The 17783-nt window shown below is 30.2% G+C and overlaps 3 protein-coding genes across 4 annotated transcripts; all 3 read right to left on the bottom strand.

Moving 5' to 3' along the window:
* On the bottom strand, nt 1–3822 carry LOC129913792 (lysosomal Pro-X carboxypeptidase). The gene is made up of 8 exons (XM_055992650.1): nt 3586–3822; nt 3096–3508; nt 2931–3036; nt 2755–2858; nt 811–956; nt 473–747; nt 270–414; nt 1–111 (listed from the first exon to the last, which is right to left on the bottom strand). The coding sequence occupies exons 1-8, from the start codon at nt 3753–3755 to the stop codon at nt 7–9; spliced, it is 1464 nt and encodes a 487-aa protein (XP_055848625.1). The 5' UTR covers nt 3756–3822; the 3' UTR covers nt 1–6.
* Nucleotides 3823–7340: 3518 nt separating this feature from the next.
* LOC129913791 (NADPH-dependent diflavin oxidoreductase 1) lies at nt 7341–17664 on the bottom strand. 2 transcript variants are annotated; one of them, XM_055992649.1, is made up of 6 exons: nt 17646–17664; nt 15370–15753; nt 15082–15305; nt 14797–15010; nt 7735–8368; nt 7341–7673 (listed from the first exon to the last, which is right to left on the bottom strand). In XM_055992649.1, exons 2-6 carry the CDS (start codon nt 15740–15742, stop codon nt 7394–7396), a joined length of 1725 nt encoding a protein of 574 aa, XP_055848624.1. In that variant the 5' UTR covers nt 15743–15753; nt 17646–17664; the 3' UTR covers nt 7341–7393. The 2 variants fall into 2 exon arrangements, with proteins under 2 accessions (XP_055848624.1, XP_055848623.1); XM_055992648.1 differs by lacking the exon at nt 17646–17664 and adding an exon at nt 17208–17380.
* LOC129913794 (U3 small nucleolar ribonucleoprotein protein IMP4) lies at nt 11972–13073 on the bottom strand. Its single transcript, XM_055992652.1, has 2 exons — nt 12804–13073; nt 11972–12741 (listed from the first exon to the last, which is right to left on the bottom strand). Exons 1-2 carry the CDS (start codon nt 12988–12990, stop codon nt 12020–12022), a joined length of 909 nt encoding a protein of 302 aa, XP_055848627.1. The 5' UTR covers nt 12991–13073; the 3' UTR covers nt 11972–12019.
* Nucleotides 17665–17783: the final 119 nt, after the last annotated feature.

Raw genomic sequence — 17783 nt, 5'->3', positions numbered from 1 at the left:
AAAAATTTACAATCTTCTTCTTTGTTTTAGTTTCGCCATGTAAAAGTCTGCTATCCATGATTTAATAATTCTTACTTCTCGTTTTCTTGCCTCGATAACCGATAATGGATCCTTGAAAGATAAAAAAAGTCATCAGTTATTTGTATACCAAAATACAGACGTTAAATAATGCGCCAAAAATGTTTTGACCATTTCTAAGCTATGTTATAAAAAGATTTAACGTTTTTTTCTCAAAACTATTGAACATAAGGAATTTAAGTTTATACAACCTCAGGCATAGATCCTCTCAAATCCAAATGATGAGCTCCTTCTGGTATAATTATAATTGTTATGCCACTATTCGATGTCTTCAATACACCACCACCACTCCATGGATCAAGAAGTCCGTTGCTGAAAATTATGTTTCCATATGATCTAAAAAGAAATCAAATTTACTAAAACTTTGAAAAAAAGGATATATCCTTTCTCCTACTCAATATGCCTTCCACCAAACCGAATCAAAATCTCATCTTCTCTGGGACGAATTTTGAATTTCTTAAAACATTTATCTGAGTACGCCTTGAAATCCCAATCCTTTTTCCTGAACATATTACCATCGTCCTTGGAACACATTGGCATAACCATTTCGTTGCATGTTTGAATATCCCAAGCCGAGCCACCCAATGATGGGGCATAAGCAGATTTGTAATCTAAACACTTGGATGCTCCGTTGAAGTTATAGTAAACACTTAGTGCGCTTTCAAGTGCCTAATCAAAGTATGAGTATGAAAAAGAGACTAAAAAAGGAGTATAAGGGACCATTAAGCTTACATCTAATAGTTCGCTATCTTTGTCATACGCCTGAGATAGGTAGAAACAAAATTGACGAACAGGATACGCAGGAAGTGGAGCTAGAAATTCGTTGGCATATGGGTAGTTGGCCATGGCCAGGTTACCGTAAACATCTTCTAAATAGTCTGAAATTTAAATTAGATTCCTTCAAAGTTAAATATTTTACAAATAAAAAATATACATGTATTTAATTAATTAATTAAAATTTAACTTTTTTTTGGTTCCGAGACTAAACAGTTCTTATAGAAAACCTTACAATATATGTTTAAACGTATTTCCCCATGTAGAGCATGACCTCAAAAGCAGTCAAAAAACGTTTTTTTTGCATTTTCCAACGGCGATACATATTTTAAAAACGATACGTGGTAGAATATTTTTGACTTCGGATTCGAGTTCAGCACAACGAAAACCTTTGGAAAAGTATAGTTTAGTTTCGGCACCAACAAAAAAAAAAAATGCACGACTGGGTCGCACGTACCTACTTGCTCTTGTTGTAGCTTTATCTTAAATAGTTATTGGAAATTAAAGATTTTGGTGAAGTTTTGGGGGAAAAAAAATCAAATTAAAAAAATTAAACTAAAAAAATTTCGTTTTCAAAAATTTTTTTTTAATTTTTTACATTTTACTTCAAAATGATAAGAAATATCTGTCTGTAAATTTTGAATAAAATTGGCTCAGTTTTTGATGAAATATACGATATTTAATAAAATCAATTAAAAAAAAAAAACGGCCACGCCATATTTCCGTTTTCCTATTTTTTTTTTAAGATAAAATAAAAACGCAGTTTTGTTAGAATTACTAATGGCCGATTTCATAAACATATGACATGCTTTTAAAATTTTAAATGACGTTTTTTGTATGGGACAAACGTCATTTTAGGATGTAAGTAAAAGCCTGATTAATATTTAAAAGGGTTTTATGAAATTGGCCATAAGACTATTACGTACACCAAATGTAATCGAAATCGTTAGAGCCTTTTTCTAAAAAATTACAATATCTACCTCGAAAACGTTATATGGCAGATAAGCTTTAAAAGGAGATATTAGAAAAAAGAAAAAAACGGAAACGGACAAAACCACTTTTTTGGTCTTCTACCTACATCATCGTTATGTTGGTTTTGATTAAAGCCTCGATTTTTTTTCTACACGAAACCAATACTTGCCGTTTTTGTATTTTTTTTTTTTTAATAAATAATACTTGTTTTTGGAAAATTTATTTTTTTGAAAACTGGTTGATTTTTGAAACTTTGTGTTCGTAAATTTTTTCATACGAGTGACATACCAATTTTATTTTAAAATTTTTTAGAAAATGAAAAAATACCGCTAAGAACTCAAGATCTTTTCAACTTAATTATTAAGCAACCAAATATTCTACAAAGCCGGTTGAAAAAAAAAACTTGAAAATACACTCAGAAAAAAAAATACACTCAGTTAAAAAAGTTGAAAATATAGTCAGAGCTATTTTAAATTAATAAAAATTAAATTAATAGTCAATTGAAATATTCTGCAATTTAACTATTTAAAAAAGCATTTTTAACAAATAATTTTTTTAATAGTTTAAATTGACTATGAAATAGTTGATTTGAATAATACTTCGATTGACTATTAAAATAGTCACAAATAACCTTTTTTAACTATTTTTTTCTCTGAGTGCATTTTCAAGATTTTTTTTTAAGACGGCTTTGTAGAAGTTTAGGTTGTTGAATTAATTTGAAAATTCTTCATCAAAAAGAACTGTAAGTTTGAAAAGCCTTTAACTTGAGTTCTATTAATGGCCAGGTCTTCAACAATGGGGTCTTCAAAATCAGGTTGTTTTTAATTGAATCGAGTCCGAACCTCCGTGGAACACAACTTAGTCTCAGATTTCCACATTTTTTGTTTACTCTGAATGTAGCAAACAACATTTAAATATAATGTAACAAACCAAAAAATGCATCAACGTCATCCGGCTTGGTGATCTCTTCCCCCTTGCAGAACTTAAATCTCGTATTAAGATATGCCCGTCCGGTGTCATTCGCAGCAAAATTTCTGTGGACGGAAATGCAATTAATTTTAAATAACATTTTAATTCACAATGCACAACAAAAGCCATTTACTCACTTGAGTACATTCCAAGATTTCTTAATATTTTCGCTGCAGTTTGAATTGAGTGATGTTTTAAAAACTGAAGTGACAATCTTTGTAAAGATATCACATGGTGTTAGGTCTAAATAAATAATAAATTTTCTAACTATGCAAAAATATTAATGTTTTCTTGTGTTTAACCTTTAAATTGCCAAATGGGTGCTGATGCAGCTAGCGCACCTGTCACAGAATGTGGATACTTCATGCGGAACCAAGCTGCCAACATACCTCCATATGATCCACCAATAGCAATCACAGGTCTATCATTTTCTCCACCTGTTATCACATCTAAAACCTGAGCATAATCGGCTAGAGCCTGCTCAGCTGTTAGAAAACCAAAATGCTGTGGACTATCAAAGGAGGCATTTTTGAATGGCAATGACTTTCCATAGTAACGATGTTCGGCAAAGATTATCAGAGCGCTCAGCTGTTGTGCGTTCTCCCATATGAAACCAGTGTTTTGGGCAAAGAGTTCAATGTCACCCTCGTTGCCACAATAAAATAGTATCGGAGTTGTGTTATCATTCTTCGAGTATTCATCATTAATCAAATAACTTTTTTATTGTTTTCGAATAAAAGAGAAATCACTGAATAAATTAAAACAATGACTTGAATATGAATATTAAATTACCGCAATGAAAAAGTTGCATCTGTCACGTAATTGAAATGATCAACCGGAACATTGTCCAAGTATTTTTCTTTCCAGGAATATTTTGTTTTTACATTATTATCACTTGCTGATGTTAGTCGTATCAAAAACAAAAACGAACCAAAAAAAATAATGCCAAATATTTTAGGCATTCTGATGATGGAATTAATTGTGCGCAATTGTACACACAAAGCAACGATCAATTCGATTGAGATGTCGAATGAGAACTGGTCATGTATCAAGATCAACGATCGCTCTTAAACATTGGGGTGAATAATTTTTTTTTATTATTATTACTTTCTAAAGACAAAGTATTTGATTTGTGAATAAATGAAGAATTTGCCATTTTTTTCACAACGATATCAAAAAATAAGTTTAATAAACTGTCTTTGAAAATAAGTTGAGTTTATAGTTTAAACTCTCATGCTATTTAAAAATGTTTGCAATAAAACTTAATCCCAGTTAATCAATTCGAGATTAAAGATTTTTTAGATTAGATTTGTGCCCTTGATTATGAAAGTGGACTAAGTCACTCCTAAAAATGGCATCAAATCTAGCCTAAAAATAATTATTATTTAAGGAGTAAAGTTTATTTGAAAGCGAAATTGCAGTAAATAAACTTCTTTATTGCTCCTCTAGTGATTTCATAAAAGAAATATCATTAAACGTTATAAGAAAATTATTGTGTAAGTTTTTCTTCAAACAATGCAAAAAGTGACTTAGTCCACTTTCATAATCATGGGCACATTTGATTTTATTCAGAATTAACAAAATTAATATAACATTTTAAAATAAAACAAAATAATTTAGACATGGCTATTTGCCGTTAAGTTAAAATTATTTGATATAAATAACAGAGGAGATTCACCAAAAATGTAAATACGATTTAATCCAAATAACTATCACTAGCAAGACTAGCTGGAAAATCCAAATTTTAAGTTATAAGATTTTCATACAGATTTAAAATATAGGTTTCTTAAAAAAAAATTTAAAAAATTAATTTGCTTCAAATTTGGTACGGATATTTCTTTTTTTACTTTTCAACAATAAAACCGAATTTTGCTGTTATTTTATTCAAAATGTTTTTTCTGCTTTTGGATTCAATCAAAACCTATATTCAAAACCTATTAGAAAGCATAATTTTTGGTTTCGGAAAAAATTATTTTTTGCACATTCTAATTTTGTATAATTTCTTTTTTTGTTTACCTTAAAAATACTTAATTTTTTACCAAATCGATTTACAGATGGAGGCACTGACGAACAGTGGTACATTTCATTATTTTAGCATCAAAAATCATTTACTTGGTCTTTTCTTGAAAAAAATCTATGACGTTACTTTTTAGAGATATGATCGTATTATGAAGTTATTATTGCTCAAAAATGTTTTTTTTTTTTTTAATTTTAAATATGTTTTATAAATACTCTCATAAAGTTGCTTAACTATAATTTATGTTCTTAATTTGTTATAATTAAGTTTTTTGCATACCGTAACATGGGGTTACTTTGCCCCGGCGGGGGTAACTTTGCGCCACTGACGAAAAAAGTTAGTTTCTTGATTCACGCTCAGACATGTTAGATTCTCTATATCGAAGCTACTGTAATATACACACACACATATATACATCTACCACGTGTTGTAACGGACCATCTACCGGCAGTTTTTAAGAAGCAGTTGACCTGTGAATTTGATGTAGAAAATTCGTGTTTTTTTTGTGGTGAAAAATTTGGTGTGTAAAACCAGTTGTGTGATAATTGACAAAGAAAGTACAAATATTCTAGTTATGATATTATTTTGTTTTTACTCCGCGCTTGTCATTTGTTTGTTTAATTTATAAATAATAATTATTGCATTTTTTTTATGTGACTAAGCAGTTTTTTTTTTTTGTTTTGGGGTTACTTTGCCCCAGGAGCAATTTATTTTTATAATTAAATGTGTTTTAAATTCTAAGTAGGTATGTTTTAATTGTTTTTAAAAGTGAACTATTTTTTCGTTTATTTATTTGTATTCATGTTTATTTTAAACTTATTTTAGTTAAATTAATGAAGTTTTCTGTTCTTTTTTCTTTAAGTTCGTATTTATTTACATATAATCAATTAATGAAATAAAAGAGGCTGTTTTGTTTTTTGTAAAAAAAAGGGTTGTGTGTGTACCTACAATTTTTTTTTTCTTACAGATTTGAAGCTTTGATCCAGGGCTATTAAAATACAATACTAACTTTGCTCCAGCTCTTTAAATACAGGCAGTATAGTTAAAAACTTCAGGTGGAGCGAAGTAACCCCGTCCCTTGGACTACTTTGCCCCACTTTTCAACTTAAAAAACAAAATATTTGTACTGTTATTTGAATGATTTTTTAGAATTAATGCATTATTTCATGTCTTATCAATGAATTAAAAGAAAAAAACAAATAGATACAAAAATGTCTCTACCATTTTTAAGAGGTTTTCTAAAAATTGTGCAAAAAACGGAGCAAAGTAACCCCATGTTACGGTAATGCACCTTTTTAAATATTATTCCTATATCTATAAACAGAATTGATATACAATACACCTCATACATTTTCCACCTCTTCCCTTCAATTTTTTAAATCAATTTATTTCAAAGTGAAGATGTTTGCAAAGTTTAATTTTTGGTAAAGGTCTGTTCTCTGTTGTTAAAAACTGAAAAAATTAAATATATTTATCTTTGGCAGCCAGATACCTACAACTGTTTAGTGAATAGAATTTCCTAAGCGTTAACAGTGCTCAAACCACTGCACAGTGAAATCTTACCTTAACAATGGGCTTCGGAACGAAAACTAAGCCGTTTTATGTTTTGTAGAACCATTTTTGTAATATCAGATTGGAATTCATTTCATTTTCATTTATTTTTTTTTTTAATTTAGTAGGTACACATAATTTAAAAAAAAAATAAGTTAAACAGCGCAAAAAAGCTACGAAAATGTTACTCATACGCCATAGTGAACATTCAAGAAAATACGCGATATCGCTTTCTTTCTCGAATTGAATGATGGATTTTTGTACGCTTCCTTTGAACAATTAAACTTGGTTCTAGCTTCTGTTGGTATACAAATCAAAGTATCAAATGTTATCTTACCTCCGCATATGGCGGAAATCAAAAGGAGAAATGTAATGACCTTCTTTTGCTTTACTCAAGGAAATATTTTAATGAAAAGTAAAAAAGGTTCAGTTAGGTCGGGCCACTATACTATCAAAACATTTCATGCCTATAAGCGATGTTGTCGTGTCGTTTTTTCGACAGCTCTCGTTTCCTCTGTCGTGTCGTTGTTCACGACAAAAAACGAGTTGTTGAAAACGACAAATGGACTGCAGACTGAATCGCGTAATATATTTTGATGTCGATGTGATTGCTTTGAGTACGCTAACTTAGGGTGAGCAAGTTAATGCGACCATACTGTGCAATATTGAATCTCTCGCATTTGAGAACACCATCTAGAAGAGCATTCAACAAGCAAATTCATCTAATTTGAATTTTTGTGTCAGACTTATTATTTATACTCATGCATGTGATACGTTTGTATTTTTGTACACTGTTTACATTCATTTGTTGTCAATGGGTCAGCAAGTTTCTTATCACTTACAGATAATAAGCTAACAATTCAATTGGAATTCAATTGAACTTTTTATTACTGAAACTTTTATAAGTTTATTAACGCCCACATTATAAATTCTTAACTTTGCTTACAAATGTAAAATAGAAAGACATTGTATACCTCCACAAGTAACTTATTATTAACTTTTATTATTAATTTTTTTTAAATACAATTTTATCTAGGACCATGTTTCTTCTTGGTATCGATTTGTCTTGATCATTTTCTCAATGAATAATTCATCTTCCAGAACTTCAGTAAATGCTTCCTTAACAGACTTTGGCATGTTGTTGGAGGATCCCGCTACCAAAATAATTGCATTTTTATTCAAAATAAGATCTCTTATTGAAGAAGAATAATCCTTTATCAAATGTTGAACATAAATCTTGTTTTCTTGATCTCTAGAAAAAGCAGTCAGACATTTTGCAATTCCTTTTGATTCAAAACGTTCAAAATATTCCCTTTAACAAAAAATATTATTAAATTCATTATAAATTAAATTAATTAATAGAGGATTCTTACCTGCAAAAGAAATCCTTGTCCTTATTTCTGCAACCGAAAAATACCATTGATTCGGTGGGAATTTCTGCTGAATATTCTCTTTCCATGAGAACACTTAAGAACGGCGCAATACCAGTTCCAGGTCCAACCATAATCAATGGCGTTGAAAAATCTTTGGGAATTATAAATGTTCCTCGCTTGATAGTTCCTAGAATTTCATCTCCAATTACAATATTTTTAAGCCAATTGGAGCATAAACCACGTCTTGGTGTCGATAACTTTGTCTTATATTCAACTATGGCCACCAAAAGATTAAGAGACCCTTCCTCAACCACAGAAGCTATTGAAAAACTTCGCGGCTGTATAATTTGAAAAAGTTCAAATAATATAGGCAAAGTTAAAGCGGCTGTTGCATGACGGAAATCGTATAATATTTCCAGTATTGATCTGCGCGGTCTATTTGCATAGGCTATCACTTCTTCCAAACCCTCCGATGTTGTGAATTCTTCAAGTTTTTCCTTTTCTAATTCATCTTTGCAATTCAGAGCTAATAATCCGAAGGCACTTTGTCTAGGAACAGAAGTGAGATCCCAAACGTATTTTGCCAGGAGTCCAAGGGTAACTGGGTGTTGATATGGCAGTGGAACAGGGAGGTCTGTAAAAAAGAATATTCGGAAGTGAAATATAACACCCAAAACATTAAAGGAATAAAAAAATTGTAAATTTTAGAAATGTTTAATATGCTGTACCTCATGTGATAAAACGTAAATCATTTCCACATTATTTTTGGTAGGGGGACTTAAATTAAATTTTCAGTTTGTAAATCTAAAATTTATTTTATTTAATACAGTTAAAAAGGCAAAATGACTTTCAAATTCATTTATTTTTTCTATTTGAATTTCTGCAAGTTATGATTTTTAAACTCAAATAATAACAAAGCGTTATTGTTTTATTAATCTAGCAGAAATAAATACTTGTTTTGTGTAGTATACATAATGCCTGAGAAAGTTTTTCCGAAAGGTTCTTAATGTATCAAATTATGTTCACTATGGCGTATGAGTAACATTTTTCTTGAATTATTTCTTTAAATTTTCTCAGCTAATTTTGTTTTATACACTCTTTTTTAACTGTTCTCTACTAATAAGAACGAGAAAGTTTAATTAGTAGACTATGTTTAAGTAGAGAGAAATCTACGATTAAGAACTTTCCGAAATAGACAAAAATGGATGAGAAGGTAATTACACATGCAGTATTTTTTGACGTAAGTTATTTAAGGTCTAGAAACGCTTTACTTATGGTGCTTAAGAAAATATTTCAAATTAACAAAGGACAAACCCCACACATTGTGACTGATAAGAAAATATTCATGTAAAATCTATTGTTTTGAACGTATAATTATAAATACATAAATATAACAAAACAAAGAAAAAACGGCATTTGCAGTTTAGTACGAAGTTATTAAATTATATTTTTTAGTAACTTTTTACATTTTAATGTAATCTGCAAAATATGACAAATATGACAAAACTCTTTTCCTTCACCAGACGAGCGATTAGTTAGCTATATTTTCAAAAGATAGTGCCGAAAATATAGTATATTTACAGAATTTATAAATTTATATAGATTACACTGGCCAACAATTTTCAATTTTTTTTAAATTTTCTAGAAAGATTTATATAAAATATTATGGATTTGGGTTCATATTGATTTCTTTATAGAACCTCTAGTTTGTGAAATATTAATTTTTTCATATTTGGGGGCATGTTCATTAGACTGTTCATAGTTATATTGAAAATATTGTTGAAAATGACGAAAAAAAAATACTGGGAAAGTAACAGCCCTTAATATTAATAGCTGCGTTCCTTTGGAAATATTTATCTACTTTTTAGTACTTAAAACTACTTTGATCTACTTTGCTATACTAAAAAAGTAGTTCAAAGCAGCTTTAAGTACTAAAAAGTAGATAAATATTTCCAAAGGAACGCAGTTAATATTCAGTACTGCCGCATCGCAAATTTCTATTTCCCATATGATTTACATGGGAAAGATTGTGTTTTTGAGTTTGGCATTTTATAACTTTTTAGTGGTTCATCAATAAGGCTGGACTTAATGATTTTCTTTTATAAAATTGAACGCTCTACAAAAAAGCTCTTGTTAATTTTTTTGATAAACCGCCCCGTTTCGAAGTCATTCAGCTTTAATATATAAAATGTAGTTTTAAAAATTATTTTTATTAATTTTTCGCATCGGTTTTTTCAAAATTGTATAAATACATTTTTGTAGATAGTTCAATTTTATACAAGAAAATGATTAAATCTAGCCTTTTTGATGAACCATTAAAAAGTTATAAAATTCCAAACTCAAAAACATGTTCACATGTAAATCATATGGGAAATAGAAATTTGCGATACGACAGTACTTAATATTAATATTAAAAAGGCTGCAACTTTTACAGTATTTTTTTTTTGTCATTTCCAATAATATTTTCGATTATGACTATGAATCAGTCTAATGTTCATACTTATTAAGTTTTCCTTAATTTCAGCGTTTATTAAAATAATTTAGAAAAAAAATATAATAAACTCAATGGCGTACAATTTTAAACGATTTAGTAAAATGCTAAGGCCATTTTAGTAATTTTCTTAGCTAAAAATCAGTCTGATTTTGACTTAGTAAATTACTTAAACGGCTTAAGCATTTACTAAATCGTTTAAAATTTTGCGCTAATGGTTTTTGGGTCATTTAGGCTAAAAATCATATTCATTTATTTCTAGAAGCTCTATTTTTACTTGCGATATAGGTACTATAGGGCAAGTTTAGGATTCGTAAAAAAAATCGAACTCGAGATAACAATTTTACATGACATTACGATGATGGAGAATGCCAAAAAAGTGGGTCCGGCAATTCTGTCTGTCTGTCTGTCTGTCTGTCTGTCTGTCCGTCTGTCTCTATCTGGAGCTGCAGCCTAAACGAGTGAAGTGATTTTCTTCAAACTTGGTAGTTAGCAGTTTTTGGTGATTCCCTAGAGGGGAAATTGAAATTTTTTTTTTATGACCAAAACTAACGGTACCTGCCATATAACGGAAATAGAAAAGTTAATTTTTTTCAAAAACGGCTCTAACGATTTTGATTAAAATTTTTGTGTGTAATACTACACATAAGGGCCAACTTTTTAAATAAAAAAAATATTTTTTGTACCGTTATTAACGGTACCTGTCATAGAACGGTTTTTTTCGTTTCTGAATATCTGGTACAAAATTAACCCGATTTAAATGAAAATTTTTTATACAAAAGTGTGTTAGTAAAGATAATATTAAAATTTTAGAAAATTTTCAAAAAACGCATTTTTGGTTTTTTAAAAAATATTTCAAAATTTTTTTTTGAAAAATCAATTTTTTGAAAACGGATCAATGAAAAATTTTGAAATTTAGTTTTTATGTGTAAATTAATTATTTCTTCAAAATGGCATACCAACTTTTTTTTTGAAAAATGTTAAAAAAATTTATATATAAAAAATTATTTTTTTAAAAAACGGCTCCTACAATTTTCGAAAATTTTTTTCTAAAAATACCTTTTTATACAAGAAATAAAATGGCATATTTTTTATTTTTTTTAAGATAATTTAAAACGGAGTTTAATTAATTATAAAAACAGATTTAATTTTTTTATACTACTTATGAAATTTCTTCAAAATATCAAATTTTAAATTTCTTGAATGAAAAGCTTTAACATTATAGTTACTTTAATCATAAGAGCAAGTACGTGCGACCCCAGTCGTGCAATTTATTTTTAAATATTTTAGTTTTTTACACGTTGGGGGTAATTTCGTAATTTAAGAGTCTCCACACTACAAACTGCTAAAAGCTACTTGAAAAAAAAACAAATGTTTTTGGAATCACCACCATTTTGTGAATGTTATTTAAAAAATATACACACACAAATTTCTAATAAATTGGTCAAAAGCTGAAAAATACTTTTTTAGCTCTTCGTCTTCGGTTCTTTTATAGCTTTCATCGTTTGTAAGTTAGATGTGAATATGGCCCTAAGATACATTTGACCTTTCTACATGATATAAATGCATTTAAATCCATCACTTGCTTTGTAGTAAATATGGCTGTACATAAAGTGATAATGTTGTACACTCCTCGCATTTGTTCGATTCGTCTTCTTCCGGTGAGACCTCAAAACTCAAACTGAGTGAAAAGAAATATTTCATAAAACAAAAATTTTAACATCCAAAAAATTTAAAAAAAAATTCAACCTTATTTCTTTTTATATAAAATCGCTTTTATTTCTTCAAATTAAACTACACATTATTATCGTCATCTTGCACCCACCCATCATCATCAGATAAAAATCTTCGTTTAGCCGCTGTATTCATATACGGCCTTGAAACCCATTCAATATTAGCAGCTTGCAGTTCATCCAATGTACCCAATTTAATCTGATACAACTTCAATTGAAATCTCGGACCAACTTCCTTCAACTCCAATTCCTTATTCACATACTGATAAGTATGATGACGGAAACAAATGTAATCATCATGATTAGCAAATGTCATCACACGTTTGGAATCCTTCTTCGGAACTGGGAACAAATGTTTCAATATATTCATTGTCCTTTCGGCCAACTTTGTTTTGAAATTATGAAATATAAGATGTGGTTTCTGTTCGCTCATTGGCACAACATCTGGCAAATCATGACGCATTACCACGCCAGAGATATTAAAGAATGCCGTCGGACCGTAAGGCAAATGGCAGATAACCAAATTGTCCGGAACACCTCGATGTTCATGGACAATAATGAAATCTGTCACTTCATTGGCACGACAAGCGTGCATAAGTTGCTTTACCTCGTAGTTACCACGATTCATTCGTTGTGCATTGGGGAATAGCAGACGCAATTCTTTGACAAACATTTTAAGACGTGCTGAAGGACTGTGAGAGGTTGTGATCATTATTTTGGGATCTTCACAACCAGCCCAACGGTATTCATCGTCGATATTTGCTTCGGTGACACCATTTGGATCTAAAATTATCAATTTGGTGTTAATTGATTGTTTGGAGTATTTTTTGTAATATGTACTTTACCATCAACATTGTATTTGAGTTTGTCTTGAAGTTGAATTGCTTGCTTCTGGAGATTGCCATGAATTTGTGTATTTTTTTGCAAACTGTTTTCTAGCAACTCTTTTTTATCTTGTAGTTTTTTGTGACGGACTTCGGCTGATTTTTTGTAGAGGAATTCTCGTCGTAAACGGGCTTGTCTACGTAGCATGTTGTTTTTATTTTATTTTTTAATAATTTATTATAAACAAATTAAATTAATAGAAAGAATCAAGCCGAAGAAATAAAATACAAATGAAAATAAAATCAAATCAACACCGCACGTGGTGACGTTAAGAGAAATGTCAAATCAAACGAACATGTTTGATGTAAGATACAAGTTCGATGTTCGATGAAATTAACAGTAGCGGCCATTATTTGGAACTGATTTAAAATTTTTGAGACACCAAAACACATTTTGAATTTGTTTTTATGTTTTCACCTTTCGCTGAGCTCCTTTGTCGATTTCATTTTTATTTGATGGCAGCCATTAAAGAAAACACACATGTTTGTGTGTTTGTTTGTAGCCCGCTTCACTCATTGAAAGTGAATAACCGTCCCGAGCATCCCCTATCAATGCAGCTAAGGCTGGCACAACTCAATGGAAAATTCTTGACTACACTAGCGCAGAATTTTAAACGATTTAGTAAATTGCTAAAGCAATTAAGTAAGTTACTAAGTTAAAAATCCGTATGCTTTTTGGCTTAGTAACTTACTAAAATGGCTTTAGCAATTTACTTAATCGTTTAACATTTTGCGCCATTTTATTTCGGCTAAATTTTAGAGAGAATTTTTTAATGAGAGCTAAAATTTAGATCGATCTGCGTACTAGGCTTAAAGGTTAGTAAAGCCTAATATGCACACGGAGAAAAAAAATGGCACCTTAACATAGAACCAAACAATTTTGGTTCTATAAAGCTTTACAGATGCAATTGTTGCTGCTGTAAAGCATTATAGAAGCAAAATTGTTAGTAGGGTACCGCCGTCTTCATAATTTTCTTAAAAAAAGGAACCTATTTAAAATTAATGTGGAAATCTTCTAAATATTTGACAATTGAAACAACTTAAACAAATTTAAAAATTATCGTATGAAGTCTCAACTTTACAGCCCTATTCTGGCAAACCTCACAAGTCGCAAAAACCTCACAAGGTTACCATAACTCGGTTTTGTAAGGATTTATTTCTCACAAACTTCCTACTACCAAAAATCCAACTTGTGAGTTTGTGACAAAGGTTTTTGTGATCGAAAACCACACAAAATCAAATTCAGCTCACCTTGTGAGGTTTTTGTAACTTGTGAGGTTTGCTGAGAATGGGGTAGTTTATCATACTAATTTTCAAAGGTGAGATGGTCTGATCCTAGTGACCCAACAGTTAAAGGATCGATCCCCAGTGGCTGCCAGTTTTGTTTTTCTTGTCTCTACATAAAAATAAGAGGATTTTACACTTAAATTAAGTGGATTTCTTTTAATTAAGCACATTTAAAAAATTAAGATTTGGTGGTCTTTTTTCTTTCGTTTCGCTTCCGCAGCGTACTAGGCATTACGGCAGAGTTAAACAAAAGGAAAATAGTTATCAGTCAATGTTGGCTTTTCGGATACCTTAAATATAAGGAGAATGCCTTTTCCTTTATCCTCAACATGATTGGTTTGATTGACTATTTGGAGACCGCCGATTGGACGTCATGTCCCTTGTTAATATTAAGATGTGGAAAAAGAGTGCTTTTATCAGCCTGAGTTTATTTATTACCGAATGTGTTTTCGTATAGTTTATGTTCTCTGACTGTCGAAACAAAGATAAAATCGACAAAGATAGCTTTGAAAGATTAAGTTTTTCTTTTGGAATTTTGTACACAAACAATGTTTAATTGACCTTAAACACGTTCACTATTATAGCAAAGTTCTAGCCATTATTTATAATAACTATTCTTTAAATATTTCTATTACAATATAAGGTCAATGTTAAGTTAATTGCTTACCTTCGTGATTTTGTTTAAGTTCAACCACAGTATTTTTATTGAAAGGCAGATTATGTTCGCCCAAAATTTCAAACAGTTCATCAACTTTTTCATCAGAATTACACGGTCGTACCTGTAAGACATCACCTGGATTCCAAGTTGAGTTTGGCGGAAATTTAAGCTTTATCAGCCGGACATCTTGAAAATGATCTTCTGAAGTGGTTCTCACATTTTCCTAAAAAAAGAATAGAAATAAGAATAAAAATCTTTTACCATACTTTATAAGAAATTTTAAAGTTAACCTACAATAACTTGAAAGTTTAAAGGCTTTTCCTTAAATGGCCATTTTAAATGGCTCAAATCTGAGTTAAAGGTACTGGAACTTTCAAAAACAGTCCATTTATAGCAGAACTCATTTGAAATTGTCTCCTTTAGATAAGGATATGTTTGTTTAAAAGTTGTCCACAAATTTTGAATCCATGGGAGTAAACTAGCAGCCATTCCATGATCATGTTGATCATCACAAAGTCCTGAAATTTTATTTCAATTAAAAAATTGCTTATATAATTAGAACAAATAAAGAATAAATTTTACCTATTGGAATAATAGGAGAAGCCGAAAGTTGAATCAACCTTTTGTTGAGTTTCTTTGCAGCAAAATTATACTTGGCATAACTTGAATCTCCAAGGCCAACACAAGCAAATTTCAAGTTTTGTAAAGAATTTGTGGGTAAACTCTTTCGTAATAGAAATTTCCAAAATTTCTTCATATTATCAGGTTCTTCGCCTTGTCCGGTGGTTGCAGCAACGAAAACTACAAGTTGTTCTTTTATTAAATTTTGAATATCATAGTCGTCCATAGACATAAATGGACCAGTAAATGAGTAGTTTTTGGATTCTCTCCAAATTTTTTCAGCTACATCTTGAGCTGTTCCAGTTTGGCTACCATATAATACAAGTAGACGCATTGTTTTTAGAGCTTTAAAAGATATACAAAAACAAAATCAACAGTCAAAATTTAATAGTATTGAAAATATAAAAATAATAAAGAGTTTATAGATAAATATTCTAGAAAACTGAAAACGTCATACAAATTTTATATTGAAAACCTTTTTTTTTTAGTATAATGTGGCTATTCAATTTGAGCGTTCTGGTGAATCCTATTTCTAAATTCATGTCACTCTCTCTCTAAGGACCCACTAAGCAAGATTTCACGGAAACATGATACCCAACTAACAATTTGACTTCTATAAGGATTTAACGAAGCTCTTCCAATTCAGGAAAAATGCTCTTGTAAACGGTACTAGAGAAACCAATATGGACAGTCGAGAAGCTTGATAGGCTTTTGAAGAGTCATTTATGCAAGTTTATTGGAGACACTCAATACATCTTTTTTAAGGTCTTATAAAAACTAACAACTATAAAAACATTTTGTAGGCTTTTATTTTTAGGGGGATGCTTTGAGAAGGCTTTCCAATTAATATTTAAGTTTCGGTGAAGGTATTCAGCTTTTGTTAAAATTTAGTAGTGTTGCTTCGTCAAGAAATAGGGCTGCACATGATTTTTGATGCTATAAAGCACCAAAGACAATACTGTGTGTCAGTACTTTATGAGCCAAGAAAACTCTAATACGCAAAAGTAAGTGATGGTAAAACTGAAAAATTAATAATTTGTTTTTATAATATAACGGTCTTACCCCACATTAATAATAGCCGTTTTTTATTATCACTTGATCCATATAGATCATTAATTAAAACGTATTACAACAACTACATGAGATCTTGCAAGATCACGATTCGTGATCCTGATGAAAAGCAAGATCTCATGTATTTGTTGTAATACGTTTTAATTAATGATCTATATGGATCAAGTGATAATAAAAAACGGCTAATAGCTGCGTTTAATTATGACTAATGATCCATTTAGGTCATGAATTCTAAATAAAACGATCTATATCAATATGAATGCAGATTTGTATATTCATCTCTTTTTTGCTCATGTTTGTTTATTATCCAATTCATGCTCCATCTCTTATTTTTTTTTCCTGTCGACCTAAAGAAGCCATCTACTAATTAAAATAGGCATTTGTTTTTGGTTCAATGAAAATGATCCCGATAGAAAGCAGGCGTGGAATCGGCTATTGTGATTTATGATACCAATTTGCTCTGAGCGCAATCTACGTACTAGCTTAAAGCCACAAAAAAAAAATTAAATTGTTTATTATTATTTTTTCATGTACTTTTTGTATAAGACATTTGGCGTGACTCTACTGTAAACCTGGAATTAATAGCATAAGTAAGGATTGTTTGAACGCACATTCATTACGTGCTTTGAACATTGTTCGTTTGCAACACGCAACAAAGTGTCAAAACTTTTTAGGGCAGGAAACAAATAGTTAGATACTTCAATAATTTTTAAAATATTTCAACTCACTTTTTAATTTTATATTAACAGTTATCACAATGTTATATCAAATTCAATTTCTATAAGTGTATACAAAAAATATTGCTGAAGCTTTTGGTAAGTTAAATTATTTTTTATAAAATCACGAACAGCTGACAGAAGAAAACAACAAAACCACACATACATACACCACTAACGTATAGTGGTGTATGAACTGTCATATATATCGTAACGTAATGTAAGTTAAACTTACAACATGAACTCTACTACATTTTTGTTTGGGAACTACAAAGCTACACACAAAAATGAACATTAGACACACTGTAAGAAAGAAATATGTATTTTTCTTAGAAAATGATTTTGCGTATGTCTACTTAATTCTGCATAAATGTTTAACCTCCTCTTAAGTTAGTAGACTACTCCTGGCAAAAAAATGCAAATTAAGGAAAATAAAGAAATTTCATTTACCTACTCACATTATGACGAGATTGTCACTTTAAACGCATTGCGATCGTCAAAAATCGACTCGTGACAAATCGGTTTGATGCAACCAGCAGCTCTGTTGATTGTTGATGCTGGAACCGGAAGAAATAATTCTAATAAGAA

The sequence above is a fragment of the Episyrphus balteatus genome, chromosome 3 (assembly GCF_945859705.1).
Source record: "Episyrphus balteatus chromosome 3, idEpiBalt1.1, whole genome shotgun sequence".
Lineage (NCBI taxonomy): Eukaryota > Metazoa > Arthropoda > Insecta > Diptera > Syrphidae > Episyrphus > Episyrphus balteatus.
This window is presented reverse-complemented; position numbering and strand designations above follow the sequence as displayed.